The following is a 17,215-nucleotide window of genomic DNA, read 5'->3' as shown; positions in this document are numbered from 1 at the left end:
GCATTGGAAATAATAATGTTCCAAAGAAGTGGTTCTCAGTTTCTCGGTACAAAATAATATAAATTATACATGCAGTCATGCGATAATGGTCATTTATGGTTGAGGTTACGTAATGCACGGGTGTACACAGTCATGTTAAAAGCAGTTATTATCATGAGCTATAATTATAAAAATAATCTAAAACGTATTGTATATATATGTACGTATACAAAGAGATAAAACAGCAATGCTATGTGGTGCACTTTGTTCTATGCTTGATCTAACACTACTAACTCCAATGTTTTTTGTAGCGGTCCCTCAAAGGCACTCTTGACGGCCATCACCACCTCTTTGTGTCTCAGGTTGAAGAGACACTGACCTCCTACAGAGAGGATCTGTTGACCAACCTTCAGTCCTTCTCCCGTCAGTGCAGCACACCCCTCAGGCTGTGGTGTGGGTGTGTGGTGTGGATGTGTGGTAAAAGTGTGTATGCAGTGTGTGTGGATGATGAGAGTATAATTATGGCCGATACTGTGTAACGCACTACACTATAATTATTATTGTCTACTAACTATATCTAACGCCTAGAATGGTTTGTGAGTGTAATGTATACATGACACTTCGATCATCCCCCACAATAAACATCAATATACCTCACCAAACAAAGTACATTAAGGTAGCTTTCATTCTTAATTGCTAGATTCTAAACTGCGACTTACAGAGATCTCTCTTACGATGACAGCCTTCTGCTTTGTATTGGCTCCACCGTCGATAGCAATACCCAACTTCTTGCAGACCTTTGTCACCGTGACGTTGAAGATTCTCCCCTGCAGGTCCTCATAGCCGCCATATGACTGACCCTGCCCACCAGCGGACGCTGTTTCTTCAGCTTGTTTCTTCTCTTGGGCCTTTTTCAAACGTCTCTGCAATTTATCCTCAGCTTTACGTCGTTCATCCTCAATAACTTGCTGTTTGCTCTTTTGGGGTTTCCCCTCGGTTGTCTTTGGCTTTGTGTGTGTCTCGCCATCGTTAGTCCTTGACTTTGTGCGTGTCTCGCCATCGTTAGTCCTTGATTTCGTACGTGTTTCTCCCTCACTCGTCTTTGGCTTTGTGTGTTGTGAGGTGGGGGTACTGCTTGAGGGATTGGACGACTTCTGTTGATCACGTTTGCGTCTAGCTTCGGCGTCCTTTTGTTTCCTCTCTTCCTCACGTTTGCGTATATTCTCCTCACGCTTTCGTTGCTGTACAAGGAAGAGAGACAAATATGATCTGTGCATGCGTACATACCTATAGTAAGCTAATATTCAATTGCAAGGTGTATACTTAACACTACACAACTAGTGCTATGCACGACACATCCACTACCATCCACTTCACAAAGTACCACTGCTACTAGAATCCAATCCCACTAACCAGTTCCAGCTTCTTTTGTCTCTCCTCTTCCTGCTTGCTGTATGCTTGGTTGGCCTCTCTCTGTTCCTCTGCTTCCCTTCGTCTCTGCTCCCTCTCCACCTCTCGTTCCTCTGCCTCCCGTCGCCGGCGCTGTACTTCCAGCATCTTCTCTTCCTCCTCTGAGGCAGGCCCGGTGTGCATTGGCTCTGTGTCTGGCATGTCTTCTTCACTCTCCTCAGCAGGGTCCTCATGGACAGGAGGAGTCTGGGCCATCTGTGGCTGTATGTGTATGGTTGGGTGGGCGATAATGTACAGTTAGAGTTTTGGAAAGTACGGAAAATGGTGTGGACCCGACTAAGTCAACACAAAACGTATTCAAAGCCACAAATCAGACTTTCTATTGTTCTTAACTAACTAACCTACAAGACATCATTGAATACATAACTATGCGGTGAGGTTAAGATCAAATTTGAATAAATCATAAGTTTGTGTAGGGAAAGTGTATTCCTAAGATCCATTACAATACCTTGACCTTCTTGATCTTGGCCTCCCTCCTCTCCTCTGCTTCTCGACGAGCCTTTACTTCCTCTGCTAGTTTGGCCCTCTCCATTGTCTCCTTTTGCAACCGAACCTCGTACTCTGCCCGAGCAGCTGCGTCTGCCTCCCTACAAGGACAGCAGTTAACGCATTAAATATTATGTCTACAAACAATATTCTAAGCAAAATATGTATCAATCTATAGCAGATCATTTCTCATTCCACGGGGAAATAATTTTATTATGGGTACTTGACAATATTAAAGTATGTACATTTTATTGACTCACTTTCTAATTCTCTCTTCATTCTCGATCTTTTCTTGCTCTTCTGCCTCCAATCGAGCGATATCGTCCTGTCGTTTGGCTCTCTCTTCGTCCTCTCTACGTTTCTTGTCATCTTGCTGTTGTTTTCGCATCTTGTCTCTCTCCCTTCGCATTTTCTCGTCGTACTCTTGTTTGAACTTTTGCTCTAGTTCTCTGCGAAGACGATTTTCGGCTTCTTTGTTAGGTGTGGTTTCAGGACTAGTACTCTTGCTAGCAGCTTCAGACTGAAATTTGGTTTTTTCTTCTTCTATTTTGATATCAAACTCATGTCTCAGTTGCTCTTCAGCTTCCTTCCAAATTTTCTCTTCCATTTCCATTTTTGTCCGCTCCTCAATTTCCCTGATCTGCTCTTCAAAGTCCGTCTGCTCCAGTTGGCTTTCGTTTCTTCTGTACAAGGATTATAAGAATTATAATGTGTTAACTCACTGAATTGTAGAGCTCATTACGTCATGCATGCACAGCTGTAAAGCTCATTACTATAATTATAGTACCGATGCTTATAATATAGCTACAGCATACTTGATGGTATGTTGTGAAACCGGTGCACTGGTCATTGTTTTAAGTCGTATTGTACATGTAGCTACTAAAAAGATTTCTTTCTCACTTGGCGAACTCCTCAGTCAGTTCTCTCTCCTTTACTTCCAACTCTCTCTTGATCTTCCCCTCTGCTTCCATCATCACTCTCTCTTCAACCTCGGCCTTCACCTTCTCTTCTTGCTCTCTCATTTCTTTCTGAAATTGTTCTCTTTCACGACGAAGGGTCATTTCTTTGTCCTGTTTCTCCTGCTCTAAGAGACGTTGCTGCTCCTCCATTAACTTCCTCTTGTCTTCCTTAAACTCTTCCCGGAGCTGAGCCTCTGTTTCACTACGGACCTTTGCTTCTATCTCAGAGATGTCTGCCGGACCATCAGTCTCATCAGCTCCCTTGGGTAGAGAGACAAACTTATCAATAACAAATATTAATATCAAAAGGCATGTAACTATATGACATGTGAGCTTAGATGTCTTAGCATCAGGTAACTATTTACCATATGTTGTTGCATTATGGAGCTGTCGTTCCACTGGCCGTCCCAAGTTTCATCCATGGACTGCTCCTTCGTGCCTTCCCTCATCCACTGTCGTCTCTCCTTGAGAGTGTGGGCCAGAGACGACTGACCATCAGGCGTGCTGGGGTGGTGATAGGGGGAGGGGCACAGATGGTTAAATTATGTAGGGTAGTATAGTATCGGCATGGCAGGAAAATCCGACTAACCTTGTTGCAGGGGGTGAGGAGGGTGGTGGTGGTGCGTGGAACATTCCCTTGGCCCCAGGGCGCTGGGGGGACTGTGTGTGTGTGTAAAGGGGATATGAGGATCATCATACATACGTACATCAAGCATTTTAGCAGTAATGTATATAAAGATGTGTTATCGGTACACGTACCAGTTTCTGTGGTACTTTGTCTCTCCCTCCTTCCTCAGAGGAGATGTCACTTCCCTGATGTGGCCTAGTATGGCCGTTAGGCTGGTGGGAGGAGCATACAATAAATTATGGTATATGGTTCAGTGTGTATTATGAATCCATACAAGTAGGTTCATGTTTGTACGGCAACCAGTACTACACTCACACTGTTGGGAAGAGGTGAGAGAATGAAATCATCGGAGCCATTGTGGACCTGTGTATAGGCAGAATAAATGTGTCATTACAATCTCTCAGTTGTATGATTTTCTGCATGCATATCTTACGTCCGGTGTCCTATCCATGTCAACTGGGGAGGTTGGTTTACTGGAGCCATCAGGGAAGCTAGTGTCCTTGTGAGATCGATACCCCTGTTATAAAACAATGTATGTATCAACCAAGCACTTCGATTTGGTGAACTTACTTTCTTTGAAGAGATCTCCTTGTGGACTGTAAGCTCATTGAAACGCTGCAAATCATGTGCTTTTATGAGAGCTCGAACTTCTGAGAGGAGCTGAAGCTGCAACACCACAATTCGTCGTAAATGAAATGAGAAATTGATCATTCTATTTATTTACCTTTTCGGGAGTGTTAAGCAGATCCAGTAGTGGAGCCACTAAATTTTCCACCGACATGCTGTGTTGGTCGTACTGGTCCACATAGTAATTGAAGGTTGTGAGCTCTTGGGTATTGAGAACTGAGCGTGCCACTTCATTCATGAGCCCCCTGCCTTGTATAGAGCCTGTCTGCTGCTTCCCATGCATTACTTGTGTTCCCATGCCTGATTGGAACACCTGAGAGGAGTAAGGAAAGCCATTGACACCAATAAACTGTGCAACATAAACAGTTGTGGGGGATTAGCTCAAATGGGAGAGCGCTCGCTTAGCATGCGAGAGGTACCGGGATCGATACCCGGATTCTCCAGTATAACTTTTGTTTTTACAAGGAAGCCTATAAATACCAATAAATTCTGCAACATAAACTGGGAATTAGCTCAAATGGTAGAGCGCTCTACTTATAATAGAGAGGTACCGGGATCGATACCCGGATTCTCCAGTACAACTTTTTTTTTTACCTTACAAAATTAATATGCACATAGAATCATTTTTTTATTTTAAAAATACTCACTGGTGGTGATGATGTTTGGGGTCCATTAGAGCTCCTGTAGCAGAAAACAACATTATAGAATATTTTAAATTTAAACGCTAGCAAATCATGTGCTTTTATGAGAGCTCGAACTTCTGAGATCTTAATGTAAAAACTTCTTAATGTTAAAAACTCACTTGATTGTTGGGCTTTTCCACTCTGTTTGACCGTAGGTAGTGATTCGTGAATGAGGTATCTTCCCCACATCTTTGACCTTCATGACCATGCAGCGCTGAGCTCTGAGAGCATTGGCAGCATCACTGTGAATTATGTTGAGGAATTTAACATCATTCACTTCAAGGAGCTGATCGCCAGGCTGTGCAAGAGAAAAACAATAAATTGTGACATGAATAGCTTTGTAGAGAAACTCAATGACAAAAGGAAGCAAACACTTGTGCTCCTGTACTTGTGTTTAGTAATTAACAAGCCTGAATTCTCTGTACACCATTCACAAGCCATGAAAATACTTGTGGAAAGGTTATTCACGTACGTAGTTTAAACAATAAACAGCTTCATGAATACAACCAACCCAGTTATCACCTTGAGGCCATAGTTGTCAGCCACAGAGTCCTCTTCCACTACAGACACGTATATCCCCAGGCCGTGCTCAGCTCCTCCTCTGATTGAGATACCCAGCTCATGCCCATCCTCCACTACCATAGTAACCTAGTGATAATGTTGGAACTTACATTGCTGTCGTTAAGTGTTACGTATGCTGCCTCATAACGTTATTTTGTTAATTAGAAAATGGAACATGTAGCAATGCAAATTAACACAACGTACCTTTCTTTCATCAGCCTCGTTCATCACACCTCGCTCTCCAATACTGGTCTGATCCTGGAGGTCAAAGGGGTCAGGGGGTGGAGACACAGACCTGCCCTCAGGGGACATCCAGCGGTACACTTTGTGAGTCATCCGTGAGCTAGGAACTCTTCCTCGAGACAAGACCCACAGACTAGCTTTCTTAACTCCTTTCAACATCTACAGTAAACAAACTTTGTAACAGCTACTTGTATTTGTATAAGGCCAGGTGTGTGTGCATGTGTGGTGTGTGTGTGCGTGTGTGTGCATGTGTGGTGTGTGTGTGCATGTGTGTGCATGTGCGCCTAAACGGCACATACCGTTACAGCTTCATAGTGGCTGATGTTCTCAAAACTGACATCGTTGGTTTTCAAGATTTGATCTCCAACTTGCAGTCCACTCTTGTGTGCCCCTGAGGAAGGTTCCACCCATGATACAAAAACACCAATACCGTGCTCCGATCCACCACGAATACTGAACCCCCACTCTCCGTTGGGATCTCTCTTCACCTCCAGTCGACGTACACCACTGCCGAGTTTCGTTTTCTCTTCTTTCTTCTTTCTCCTGAGAGACGTTGCCAGACCATGGTCCTGAACAAGCTGGTTGAACTTGACTAGGTCACTCGGCTTCACATATGAGTCTCTAATGGGTAGCAACAGTTGCCTCTTCTGGTTGTTGTTCAATACGAGACTTAGACACTCAACAAATGATCGGATGTTTCTCCTTCGATGATAGTCAGCTAGTCCTGTAGTGGATACAATGGAAGGTAAGTAGCATAGAGTATATCTATCAATAGGAGATTGCATCGCTAGACAAAGGAATAGAATAAGTTTGGATATTAGAATTATTATGTAGAGCTACCTCGGTCGAAGATGGAGCATTCCCTCTCTGTGAGCAGTCTGTGTATGTTCTCACTCAGGTGGCCCAGTTGAGGGCCGTAGGCATCGTACTGAGGTGTGGGGGAGACTGGTGAGTGAAGCCTCTGCCCCGGGGCACCTTGCCTTCTTTGCAGAGAAGTGGTCATACAGAAAGTGGGCGTGTCACCTGGGTCCAGCTACTGATCTTCTGTGTTGATACTTACAGACTAGCTATTCCTTGCTTAGTAGACTGAACTAGCCGTAGTACTAGCTAGTTTGTAGTTTTATCTAGTTATAATCACTGAGCTGTGCAGCTTTAAGATGACAAGAAATGGTACGGTAGCTATGGAAGCTAGAAAACTAAATGCAGAAAGTGGGCGTATCTCGTTCTCCAGCAAGATTCTTTAGCTATGAATGTCATTAACGTTATCCTGTTGCATCATTACTTTAGGGCTATTTTTAGTGGCACAAGTAAACATTGCACAACTCTTCTGCAATGGACTCCACAGCTACAAATAAAGGCAGCACATTGTAGAACAGTACAGCAACCAGCTGTTGAATACCACCATCTCAGTCTGGCAAACTCAAGCAATCCAACAAGTTGCAGCTTGCTTGGTCCTGCACACCACAAGATGATGCTCTCCAGTGACAAACTGCTGCTGCTGGAACCTACTGCACATTCCAGGAGTACAAATAGAAAGAACAGAAAGTGTGACAAAACAAACAAGCGAATCATCCTCTGTTATGCGAACAATCTACAAGGGGAATTATCAGAAGGAGTTTATCTAGCAAACGGAAGTGAGGAAGAAATTGATGAACTAAACGATTGCTTTGAAGATGATTTTAAAGACGATCTTTGTTACGCAAACTGGAAGAAAGGATGTCATTTCTGCAGATCAGTTGCAAAGAACACTAAACCAAAGATTAGACCTCACAAGAGAGTAAAAGTTGCAGACAAAAATCGAACAACAAGAAGAACACTTAATGTCAAAGAGAACGTGAATAACCAGAAAGAGAACATCCAAAAGAGATTAGACAAAATGAACATTAAAAGAATTGGCTTCGACATATACGATCCTGTTGAAACTGCTATTAAAATGTCTCTGAAAACAGCCAATAAAAGGACAAGGAAAAGCAAAGAGGGTAACAATAAGGTTGACCATCCGAATGCCTTGAAGTACGAGCTCAAACATGACAATGATACAAAAGGTGGCAACCAAACGAACAGAATAGCTGATCTTCAACACCGAGACATAAATCCTGAAGACTATGACCTACTTCTCCTTTTGGACGAAAGTATTGCACCAAAAACTGTATCTACAAGCTTCCTGACAAATCTAAGAGTGGTAATTGTTGATGAAGCAAATCTACTGGGAGAGCTATGTGCTATTTGTATGGACGCCTACCAGATGTCTGACAAGGCCAAGCAGCTGCCATGCAATCACTTTTTCCATCAAAACTGTATCGATAACTGGCTATCAAATGCTTCACCTAATTGTCCTCTAGACGGTGTACCTGTTGAGAGTTGAATTATTTTTGTACACCATAAAACTTCATGTTTGTTTTGTGCTAGGATTTCTTGAAAATTTGATAATGTTGGTATAATTATATGACATAATTATTGCCTACAGAGAAATATAAATAAGTATAGAAGTTCTATATGAGCTATAAAATAGGTCATTAAACTTCAGTAGATTGTCTCTTTCTTGTATCGGCTAATATTTCATCCACAGTTCCCTGTATTCTCAGCCTATTAGTGTTTCTCCAGTAAGCAACAAACAGCAGTGAAAGGACCAGCATGACAGCAACCAGCACACTGCCCACTACTAGACAGGCTATAGCAGCTGGACTCAATTCAACAGAGGCACCATTGGTAGTGCCACTGAGCACAGCAGCTTGAGGCTCAGCCATTCTTTTATAGTTAATATCGCACAATACAAATGATTTTGTGCAACAATTTGAAGCTTTTATGAACCTTTAAATAGTGACAAATTGTAAACATGATACTGAAAACAACACCCACACATAATATACATACGTGTACATTAGTACAGTGTATATACATCGAATGAAGCCTTTAAAAAATTATGGGGCTAGAAATGGGCTTTCATGATGACATAATATAGAAACTATGGGGAAAAGTGCCTGACAGTTATATATCAAATAGGTATGGAATGTTAAACAAGCTACGCCAGTTACTCGTCATTTTAGCAAAAATTCATTAGGCATGCAATTACTTTTTAGTGCAGCCGTTCAAATGCTTCAATGACTGGAAATTTATGATTCTATGAGAATAAATAATAAGCAGCAACACGAACAAATTAACGTACAAGTGGTTATGATTAAGTGTTCAATTCTCTCAGCCAGTGAACAGCCAGGCCACCCATTGAACGAATCCTTTCACAGTCGACCACCACCATCTCTTGGACTCAATGATATTCTGGAGCTCTTGAGATCCTTCAATAAACTTCTCAGCAATTTTTAGCTTAAGCGATTCTTGCCAGTGTTTGGCTTTTCCCTCGTCCAAATTGAGCATACACACCTTTATCATCTGTAGAGAGATTAAGGGGCACATGAAATTCACTAGAGTATGTAGATGTCAAAAGACAATTAAGTAATTGCTGGCATTTTAATACACTATGGAATCTCCAGTACAGTGTTTTTTGTGCCTCATCTTTCTCTAAGCATGCCTCTGGCTGATACAAAATGAACTTTGGGATTTGGACCCGTAGTTTTGAATATCAAAAATAAGTATTATGACTCACATACTGCTTAGTTGAAAACACAGTATCGTACTTGTCAGCTGACAGTTTAATTAACTTCTTAGCAGTGGCCAGCGGGACCTCAACCTGTACAGTGGGTGGTGGGTGGTACATTGCACGTGTGTACCAGTGCGTATCACACACCTCTTTGATGTATGCTTTATAGTTCTCGTCTTTCCGTTGAGTGCATATTTCCTCTAGTTGACTCTACAATAATTACAATCACAGTATATGAGAATATAGCTGAAAGCACATACCGCTAAAATTGTTTTGATCTCCATATAAGCTGCTGTGTCCCCAAAAGAAGCCTGTGTGTGGATGAAATGTGTACATGAAATACAGTGTTGTCATATAATTAACTGTCACCTGACCTGTGTTTCAGCGTAGTTTTTGAAAGCTGCTTCTTTTTCTTTGTCTAGTCTGTGAAGTTGCTAATACAGTAATTAAAGTAACTAGAGTACAAAGTTCACCTTGACAGAAGAGCTGTATCGTTGAGGGGTAGTACCATCTTCCTTGGTCCAGTGTTGTCCTTGAAGATACCAACGACTTCCAACGCCTACATACGATTATTAATATTACAGGTATGCCTTCGTATCAATAAGCTGCAGCCGCACGAAGGTCACATGACAGTCAGCTGACCTGAGATCGACAGGAGGCTCTGATGAGCTGAAGGTTCTCACTGCTACACACCTCTGCTTCCTCACTCAGACTAGTCTGGAAAAAACGAGAAGAAAAATTGTTGAGAACTTGGGGTTTCATGTACATTGATTAAAAAGTCGTATATGTAGAATGAAAATACGAACAACTAACCTGCAGCAGACCAAGATACGGCTTGTACAGAGACTCCTCATGAGCAATTTCACTCTCTGCTTCAAACACCTAATGCATCGAGCACACAATCAGTCACCATTGACACAAGCAGCACAAGTATGCACTCTGACCTTCTTAGACAGGGTCATGGCCTCCTCCACCACTGAGACTAGAGAACTGGAGGTCCGGGGGATATTGTGCACGTTCTTAGCTGACTCTTTGAACTTCCCTGAAAGAAAAACGTACCTACGATGAAACTGAGACTATTCTTTTGATTGCAAGACTAAAATTTACGGATAGCTTTCTCAATAGCGTCTTTTAGTAGCTCTTCCATTGCCGCGTTGTTTTTCAAGATAACACCATCGAAAATGTGATTGAGACCAGACTGCATACATGAGGGTGATGTGTATACTCATGTCTAAGGAGTTAAATACCTTCAACTGTTCCAACTGTCTGTCAAAGGCTGATTCATCACTGAGGTAGCCAACTGTCGCACTGTACGATATCGGCATGGTAGCAGATGGATGGTAACTATGGTAACTCACTGATAGTTCTCTATTGCTTTCTCCCGCACTCCGTCATGTACTGCTTGTAGCTTCGTCGTTGTCATGGGAAACAGTATGTCCTGAAGGTCACCCTCACTATTAATCTGATGTGTACAGTGTACGTACATTAGACAATAGATAAAACATTCCTTCATTGTTGCTACCGTAACACATACCATATTAATGGCCAACTACAATGTAAATGACACTGCGTGGAAATTAAAATGACCAAAATTTAATGTCATAAGAGATGTCTTATTTTGTGGTGACTTCATGATTATAGAGTTCCACTGTACTCACCTCAATCTTCCTCTGTACCTCGCTGCACCTGAGCTGTATCTTCTTGTCATTGAGGTCCCTCGTCTTCTCGTACTGCTCCTCCATGCTCTTCTTTAGTGCCTCCACTGCTTCCCTCAGGGCATCCTCGAGACCAAGGAGGAGCTGAGTCAGCAAATCTTTCGCCTTTATCATCGAGTTCAAGTGCCACTCCTGGGGTATGGTATGTCAGGCAGTTACAACACCATCTGGCACTGTATTTACAATGCAGGTTATTTCGTATGGAAATGTTCGTATTTTTCGTATTGTAGACCATTATCCGAACATTAAAATTGAAATTATGCACCACAATAAGTTCTACATCACTATCCTGAGCTGTACGAATATTAATTGGGTAGTTTATACGAAAATGTACACCAATGAAAGTTAATTACCCGCTATATGGTACATCAATAGGCCCATGGAATGACATGTTTACTTACATACAGTGCTGTCCCGTTGATAGCATCTAAAAAAAAAAAATACTTTTAAACATTATACAATGTACTTGCAAACGTACCTACCGTTTCTATGCTGGCGAATTATAACTGCCATGTCTGATTCGTAATAAGTTAAACAATCCTCGAGAGAGCTGACCTTGAGTTGATCAATAAACACCGCCCATCTCCCGGGAATCTGTGTAGGTACATGTATATTGAAACTGGAATTTCCAATTAGCCAGTTTGCTATCACCTCGGCCACAGAGCCTTCGTTAGCAGCATTCACCAGTACCTCAAGCAGAGTAGCAATCTCAGGTCCAGTAATAGGCCGTCCTGTATTATAGTACAACAGTACCACAATGGAAAATGAATGATCCTGATTTTATTTTCCGCATCGCACCGTTTTTTTCTTTGGGAACCAAGCCAGACGTTATCCTGTCAATAAGGGAGTCTCTCTCCTCTTTGTACTCTGGTGTGAGATCGTCTTCGGCGGCCTAGGGGGGGGGGGTTAGGACGGTCTATAGGCATAGCTATAAGGGGTACCCTAGATAAGTTTTGAAGCAGATGTTTTTTAGTAGCAGGTAAGAAGAGTGTGTGACAATCCACAGTGTCAAAGATGCCTAGATAAAATAATTTTAATATATCAGTCAGCTTAGTTTTATCTGTGCATTTCTTTGTTCCACACCCAATAAATTGATGTCATAATCACTAGATTCTCTGCTGCTAGTTTCCATAATCCTATGCAGCCATTCTTTTGTAGTTTCCTCATCCTCTGTGGCTTGCACAAAGTCCTGTACAACCTGTAAGCGAAAAATGTGGTCTAAAAAATGAATACTAAAAAGTAACTTTTTTGTTTTTTTTTTATGATGTAGAAGGGGGATGCGCGAACGCAGTCCCCCACTACCAAAAATTGCGCACCCGAGTTTCCCACGTTTGGGGAAATCGCAAGCTTCAACTTGGCGAAGTGCAATGCACAAGTCTCCACCTGAGGGAACTGCCTTCTTGATCACAGTATCCCCTGTGCCAGGTAAGTTAATTTCCACTTTCCAGGCAGCGCTTTTATACACAACAAAATTCACAAAAGTTATGGTTTTACAACGGTTGTACAACGTTGCATACCATGATAATGAATATCATTAATTTATGAGCACAAACTACATTCCTTTTAATACCCAAATCAAAGGAGGGAAGACCAGAAGGTCTCTGTTGAACTCCTCAAACCAGTGAGCCTTTGTCACTTGAGACCTCAGTGCAAACAACTGCAGATATAAAATGTATAGAGATTCACTCTTACTGCATGGCACATAATCTACGTGTACCTGTGTTCTTCTTGCCAATAGTTCCAGGTAGTCAATGTCTCCTTGGTCAATGATCTAGAGAGCACCGAGAATAAGTATGCAGTGAGCGTACATGATTATAAAATGGAATAGCAAACCTTGACAGAGTTGTAGAGCAAGTAAGAGCTTAACAATGTAGCTACAGAGAAGATCTTAGCATCGTAGGACTCTGAAATATTGCTGGCAGCAAAACCTGGAAAAATAATTGGAATTATACTTGATCGTTTTCTTTCACATTGGAGCACAACCTTCAGTATCCAAGAAAATAACTGACAGTGGTTTGCCAGAGTGGCTAATCACTTTGGGCTGCATGAAATAACAATGATAACAATAGCTACATATGCGATCATCACAGTGATAACACTTCATTGGTCTACATAATAGGACAACCCATAATTATGGAAAATAATTATGGAAGTTAGAATTTGGACACTTACTATATAGAACATGGTAGCTACTGTTTGCACTATGATGATGCTGCATTGGTTTACTCTTACTGGTCACCCCATTATTGCCCACCTTGCCCCACATCCAGATGCCCATGGTCTGAGGCCGCACTGAGGGACCAACACCGAACCCGTCGGTTTTCCCCATGAGCTGGTTGAGCAGGAAACTCTTGCCTGAGTGAAACTTCCCCACCACCGCAACCACAGCCACAGCCGTATCGATGCGATGCAGGTACTGAACATTCCTCTCAACTACTTCTAGTTTTCTATGATGCGTTGGGTCTGGTCGCAGCAGCTGTATCGGCCTGTCTGGAAATGGATCATTGTATGCTGAGTTTGAGTGACTATTGGCTTCTCGTAGCTTCTCGGAGGACTCGGAATGGACTGCCACATCTGGATCTTTAGTAGAATGGCCACTGACTGTGTGCAAGGGACAAGAGAAAATAAATGTACGTGCAGCGTATCTATTCTGATGCGGGTATTAAAGACATGCTGCTGTAAGCTTATGTAGAATGGTGTTGCAGCTCAATTTCAGTGCTTACCATTTCCACAGGCTATCAGCCACACATATATTAGGATAGAAGGCATCTTCATCTCTTCTCCAGCTAGCTAGACACTTGTCATGAATTATTCACTCTATGTATGCATTAGGAACGGGTCGTCATAGATCAACCTCTTAATTACAACACCTAAGATCGTGCTTCAAACACTTTCAGTTTCAGTTTCAGCATCATGTAACATGTATTAGGGTTTACAAGGGCAGAGAAGGGGGGGGGACATATAAAATGATGAGACTAATAACCAGAGTTGCTCCAAGTTATATTAGCCTCAGGATAGTCATACTTGAGACATACTAGTTCTTGTGCTTTTCCATGATCCGCTTGTCCAAACCCCTGCATACAACAACAAAGTTAAAGTGTGCAGTCGTATCAGTACGAAATGTTCATTAGGAAACTGAATATAAATAGTTAATTTGTGTAGGTGGAATATGACCAACAACGAATGCTTCTAAACACAGCTATTATTTCAGAATGTGCACGTGCAATTGAAAACTGACATCATGGGCCACAAACAAAAACAACTCTTTTTGACGAGAGGACTGAAAGGAAATATGAATAGCTTTATATATATATACGACTAGACTGTATGATAGCAATGTATACACAACAGTAACGTGTATGGCACACACACACACACACACACACGCCCCACCACTGAGTAGCCGTATATGTGGATTGATTGCTGCTGTTTGTCATGGCGTATTCTTCCTCCTCCTAGACACTCGTACGTTAGTCCAAGCTGATCGAACTTGGGAGACACTCGATCCAAAATATCCGCTGCAAAAAAATCAATAAAAAATTCGACAACAACAATCCCTGCTCACCATGGAACTCCGCCCACTCAAACCCTCTGATTATCAGCTTTTTACGCTGCTCTCCACTTCCACTTCCGCCTCTCTTCTTCTCGCAGAGCTCAATGAGGATGTACTTGAAGACACCATCCTCATCAATCATCACATCATTCACACTGTCCATACTGTACAGGACTGTATCGTGCACATAGGTCAGGTCTACAGACAGCATTGATATACAGATATACCCTGCTTCTAGAATCTAGCCTACTCACCACTGCACTGTCAGACCTCCTCTGGTCGGGGTACAAGTTGAAAGCTGGCTTGATTGAAAAGATCGTCGGTTGAACTAGCTAGATCAGGAAAGATAAAGGTCTGGGTGATATTTAATCCATGTAATGGTCTTCTATGAATCACACTGGCTCCAGCTAACCTGTCTGAATAAATCAACCAGTTATTTATTGCAACAATATGGACCTCACTCAACTGTTCCTGGCGACTGTCAAGACAATCCGTCTTCGCCTCAAGGCTCAGCGTAGGTCGGTGAACGACTCTAACATTCTGAGCAAGTCGTCACACAAACCAACTCAGTTCTCACAAGAAAGCAAAGATTTAGTGAGTTTCAATTCCGTACATTTTTCACAAACCGTATACATTTTTGTTGACCCCCCCGGCCGTCTAGATTATGCGTATTTCGAAACTTCGAGACTTTCTACTCGAGCACAGAAAAAAGTACATCAATTCAATTGGGTGCGTTCACTATCAACAAATTGTGCTCTTTAGAGTCTATGAATTTTACTCAATATGCATGACTTTTCATTGCAGACACTTGATATCAAAACCCTCTTCTATGACCGACTCTGAGAGGGACCAGATCGACAATGAGGCTCAACAGTTCATTCAAGAGCTCTCCAAACAAGTACAAGCCTTGCATAAAGACGGTAAACACAAATCCTTAATTCAATACCTCTTATAATTTGCCACCATCACGTATATACTGGTGTATGAGTCGTACTAACTTTACCTTTGTGTTTTGTTCTCTTCTCTGCTTCAGTGTCTTCAGTGAGTATTGGTCTCCAGTGTCGAAAGCACCGTCAAGCTGTCTATGAGTCATTGGGAAACTACCTCAAAGGTACGTATAGTTTAATCCGTGTGTGTGTGTGTGTGTGTGTGTGTGTGTGTGTGTGTGTGTGTGTGTGTGCGTGCGTGCGTGTTGGGGAGCCGTCAGTTTAGCTATCTTTTTTTGTACATTATGCAGACGTGTGCAAGTTGTATAGTGAACAGAGAGCAATCAGAGTCAAGAGAATTGTCGACAGAAAAAGAACGTAAGAATGCATAGAGAGCTCCTTTTTGTAATTTGGCACTAAAAATATTGTTGTTTCCCAGAGCTCGACTGCAACTTCATGGCCACAAGAAACCTGTACTGGCACCCTCACCCACGGAGGTCTCCTCAGGTAATGGTGACACTGGGACAGCTGATGATGATGAAGGTTCTGGAGAAACTAATGATGAAGGCATGTGCTTTATTGTGTACAATGTAGTGTAATGTTGTATGTCAAGTAGCTAAAATACGTATATACCTGAGCTTACTAACATCCCATCCAAACTTGTCTACTAGGATTTTAATTGTCCCAGCTAGTTATGTGTGCATCTCATGTTACAGCTGAGGCACCCTCCGTTACTGTTGGCATCAGAGGGGCAAACGACAATGATAGACTGGTGACTGTTAACCACGAGGCAGATATCCTCACCGAAGAAGAAAGGACTGTTGTGAGTTCTTTATTTTATTTCAAGTTCTATGCACAAAGTACATAAAAAGGGAAGACCAAATAGCCAAACAAGGCTAATGTTGTTGTCGCCCTTACGTGCAAGTATGCACAGTAATGACACAATTATATAATGACAGAACACTGAAATAGGTCTGGATAGGTTCTAGCTCTCCACGTATAAATATAGAAGTTACTACGTCTCTGTGTACACACGTACTGTGTACAAGACAAAAACACAACAAGACAAAGGCTTTACGATTAAATACCATGTGTACAGAAGGAGATGCTGTACTCACACATTTTAACAGTGTATGTGCTATTTTCTACAGTTTGCTCAGGAGAATGAGCAAATGTTTGCTGAGATGAGCACCCTGGTGGATGAAGTGAGACAGATCGAAGGGAAGGTCATTGAGATCTCTAAACTGCAAGAGATATTTGCTGAGAAAGTATTGGTACAGGTACATCGTAGGTGTTGGCTTCCTCCCCAGTGTCCCTTATGACTCACTTTATCAACTCTGTTCTATGTTCTATGTTCAGGCCAAGCAGTTGGATATAGCATCAGATCTGACGGTGACAGCATCTGAAAATGTGACGTCTGGAAATGAGCAAATCAGACAGGTATAATTATAGCACCACCCTTATTTATAAGATCTCCTTGTCACTATTAATTTTGTTCTCTACAGGCAATCAAGAACAAAGCAAGCCTGAGACTATGGATTTTGTTTATATTGATCATGTGCTCTTTCTCCCTACTCTTTCTTCATTGGTACAGTTAATAGCTGATCCAATTTATGAGCTTTAATTTTTGCTAACAATGACCACATACATGTACATAATTTATACATACAGATCGATTTTAATTATCATTATGCTTTGAACATACACATCATGGCTGCCTTAAGATCAAAGGGGTGACCAAAAGTTAATTTTATGTACTCCTGAGAGTTTATTAATTAATTAACCTATAG

General features: G+C 41.9%; 5 protein-coding genes and 2 non-coding genes across 9 annotated transcripts; 3 read left to right on the top strand and 4 right to left on the bottom strand.

Moving 5' to 3' along the window:
* Positions 1–32: 32 nt before the first annotated feature.
* LOC135342290 (whirlin-like) lies at positions 33–6,856 on the bottom strand. The gene is made up of 19 exons (XM_064538990.1): positions 6,477–6,856; positions 5,936–6,360; positions 5,598–5,795; positions 5,355–5,480; positions 4,952–5,130; positions 4,797–4,830; positions 4,247–4,462; positions 4,093–4,188; positions 3,956–4,039; positions 3,838–3,885; positions 3,654–3,734; positions 3,484–3,554; positions 3,260–3,398; positions 2,836–3,155; positions 2,196–2,618; positions 1,898–2,036; positions 1,393–1,650; positions 699–1,220; positions 33–425 (listed from the first exon to the last, which is right to left on the bottom strand). Exons 1-19 carry the CDS (start codon positions 6,637–6,639, stop codon positions 249–251), a joined length of 3,699 nt encoding a protein of 1,232 aa, XP_064395060.1. The 5' UTR covers positions 6,640–6,856; the 3' UTR covers positions 33–248.
* Trnaa-agc (transfer RNA alanine (anticodon AGC)) lies at positions 4,520–4,592 on the top strand. Its single transcript has one exon. It is a non-coding gene; the product is annotated as a tRNA-Ala (tRNA).
* Positions 6,857–7,104: 248 nt separating the features above from the next.
* LOC135342442 (uncharacterized) lies at positions 7,105–8,001 on the top strand. Its single transcript, XM_064539173.1, has one exon. It carries the CDS (start codon positions 7,105–7,107, stop codon positions 7,999–8,001), a length of 897 nt encoding a protein of 298 aa, XP_064395243.1.
* Positions 8,002–8,720: 719 nt separating this feature from the next.
* LOC135342293 (guanylate-binding protein 5-like) lies at positions 8,721–13,814 on the bottom strand. Its single transcript, XM_064538993.1, has 25 exons — positions 13,670–13,814; positions 13,201–13,547; positions 12,930–12,987; positions 12,780–12,874; positions 12,664–12,717; positions 12,517–12,603; positions 12,030–12,144; positions 11,888–11,964; positions 11,745–11,838; positions 11,598–11,677; positions 11,429–11,540; positions 11,348–11,373; positions 10,890–11,078; positions 10,590–10,693; positions 10,479–10,539; positions 10,339–10,429; positions 10,176–10,273; positions 10,045–10,113; positions 9,874–9,948; positions 9,705–9,790; positions 9,606–9,654; positions 9,492–9,542; positions 9,379–9,441; positions 9,238–9,321; positions 8,721–9,023 (listed from the first exon to the last, which is right to left on the bottom strand). Exons 1-25 carry the CDS (start codon positions 13,719–13,721, stop codon positions 8,832–8,834), a joined length of 2,409 nt encoding a protein of 802 aa, XP_064395063.1. The 5' UTR covers positions 13,722–13,814; the 3' UTR covers positions 8,721–8,831.
* Positions 12,217–12,379, bottom strand: LOC135343425 (U1 spliceosomal RNA). The gene has a single exon (XR_010397167.1). It is a non-coding gene; the product is annotated as a U1 spliceosomal RNA (small nuclear RNA).
* A 23-nt stretch (positions 13,815–13,837) lies between the features above and the next one.
* Positions 13,838–14,856, bottom strand: LOC135342301 (14 kDa phosphohistidine phosphatase-like). 3 transcript variants are annotated; one of them, XM_064539006.1, is made up of 4 exons: positions 14,754–14,856; positions 14,512–14,673; positions 14,340–14,464; positions 13,838–14,020 (listed from the first exon to the last, which is right to left on the bottom strand). In XM_064539006.1, the coding sequence occupies exons 2-4, from the start codon at positions 14,660–14,662 to the stop codon at positions 13,922–13,924; spliced, it is 375 nt and encodes a 124-aa protein (XP_064395076.1). In that variant the 5' UTR covers positions 14,663–14,673; positions 14,754–14,856; the 3' UTR covers positions 13,838–13,921. The 3 variants fall into 3 exon arrangements, with proteins under 3 accessions (XP_064395076.1, XP_064395078.1, XP_064395075.1); XM_064539008.1 differs by having other exon boundaries at positions 14,512–14,697; positions 14,754–14,816; XM_064539005.1 differs by lacking the exon at positions 14,754–14,856 and having other exon boundaries at positions 14,512–14,747.
* LOC135342298 (syntaxin-18-like) lies at positions 14,836–17,125 on the top strand. The gene is made up of 10 exons (XM_064539000.1): positions 14,836–15,093; positions 15,161–15,228; positions 15,304–15,419; positions 15,533–15,610; positions 15,737–15,803; positions 15,865–15,992; positions 16,142–16,248; positions 16,577–16,705; positions 16,785–16,865; positions 16,931–17,125. Exons 1-10 carry the CDS (start codon positions 14,950–14,952, stop codon positions 17,021–17,023), a joined length of 1,011 nt encoding a protein of 336 aa, XP_064395070.1. The 5' UTR covers positions 14,836–14,949; the 3' UTR covers positions 17,024–17,125.
* The last annotated feature ends 90 nt before the right edge of the window (positions 17,126–17,215 follow it).

This window comes from Halichondria panicea, chromosome 10 (assembly GCF_963675165.1).
Source record: "Halichondria panicea chromosome 10, odHalPani1.1, whole genome shotgun sequence".
Lineage (NCBI taxonomy): Eukaryota > Metazoa > Porifera > Demospongiae > Suberitida > Halichondriidae > Halichondria > Halichondria panicea.
Note: the sequence above shows the minus strand (reverse complement) of the source record. Positions and strands in the feature narration are given on the sequence as shown.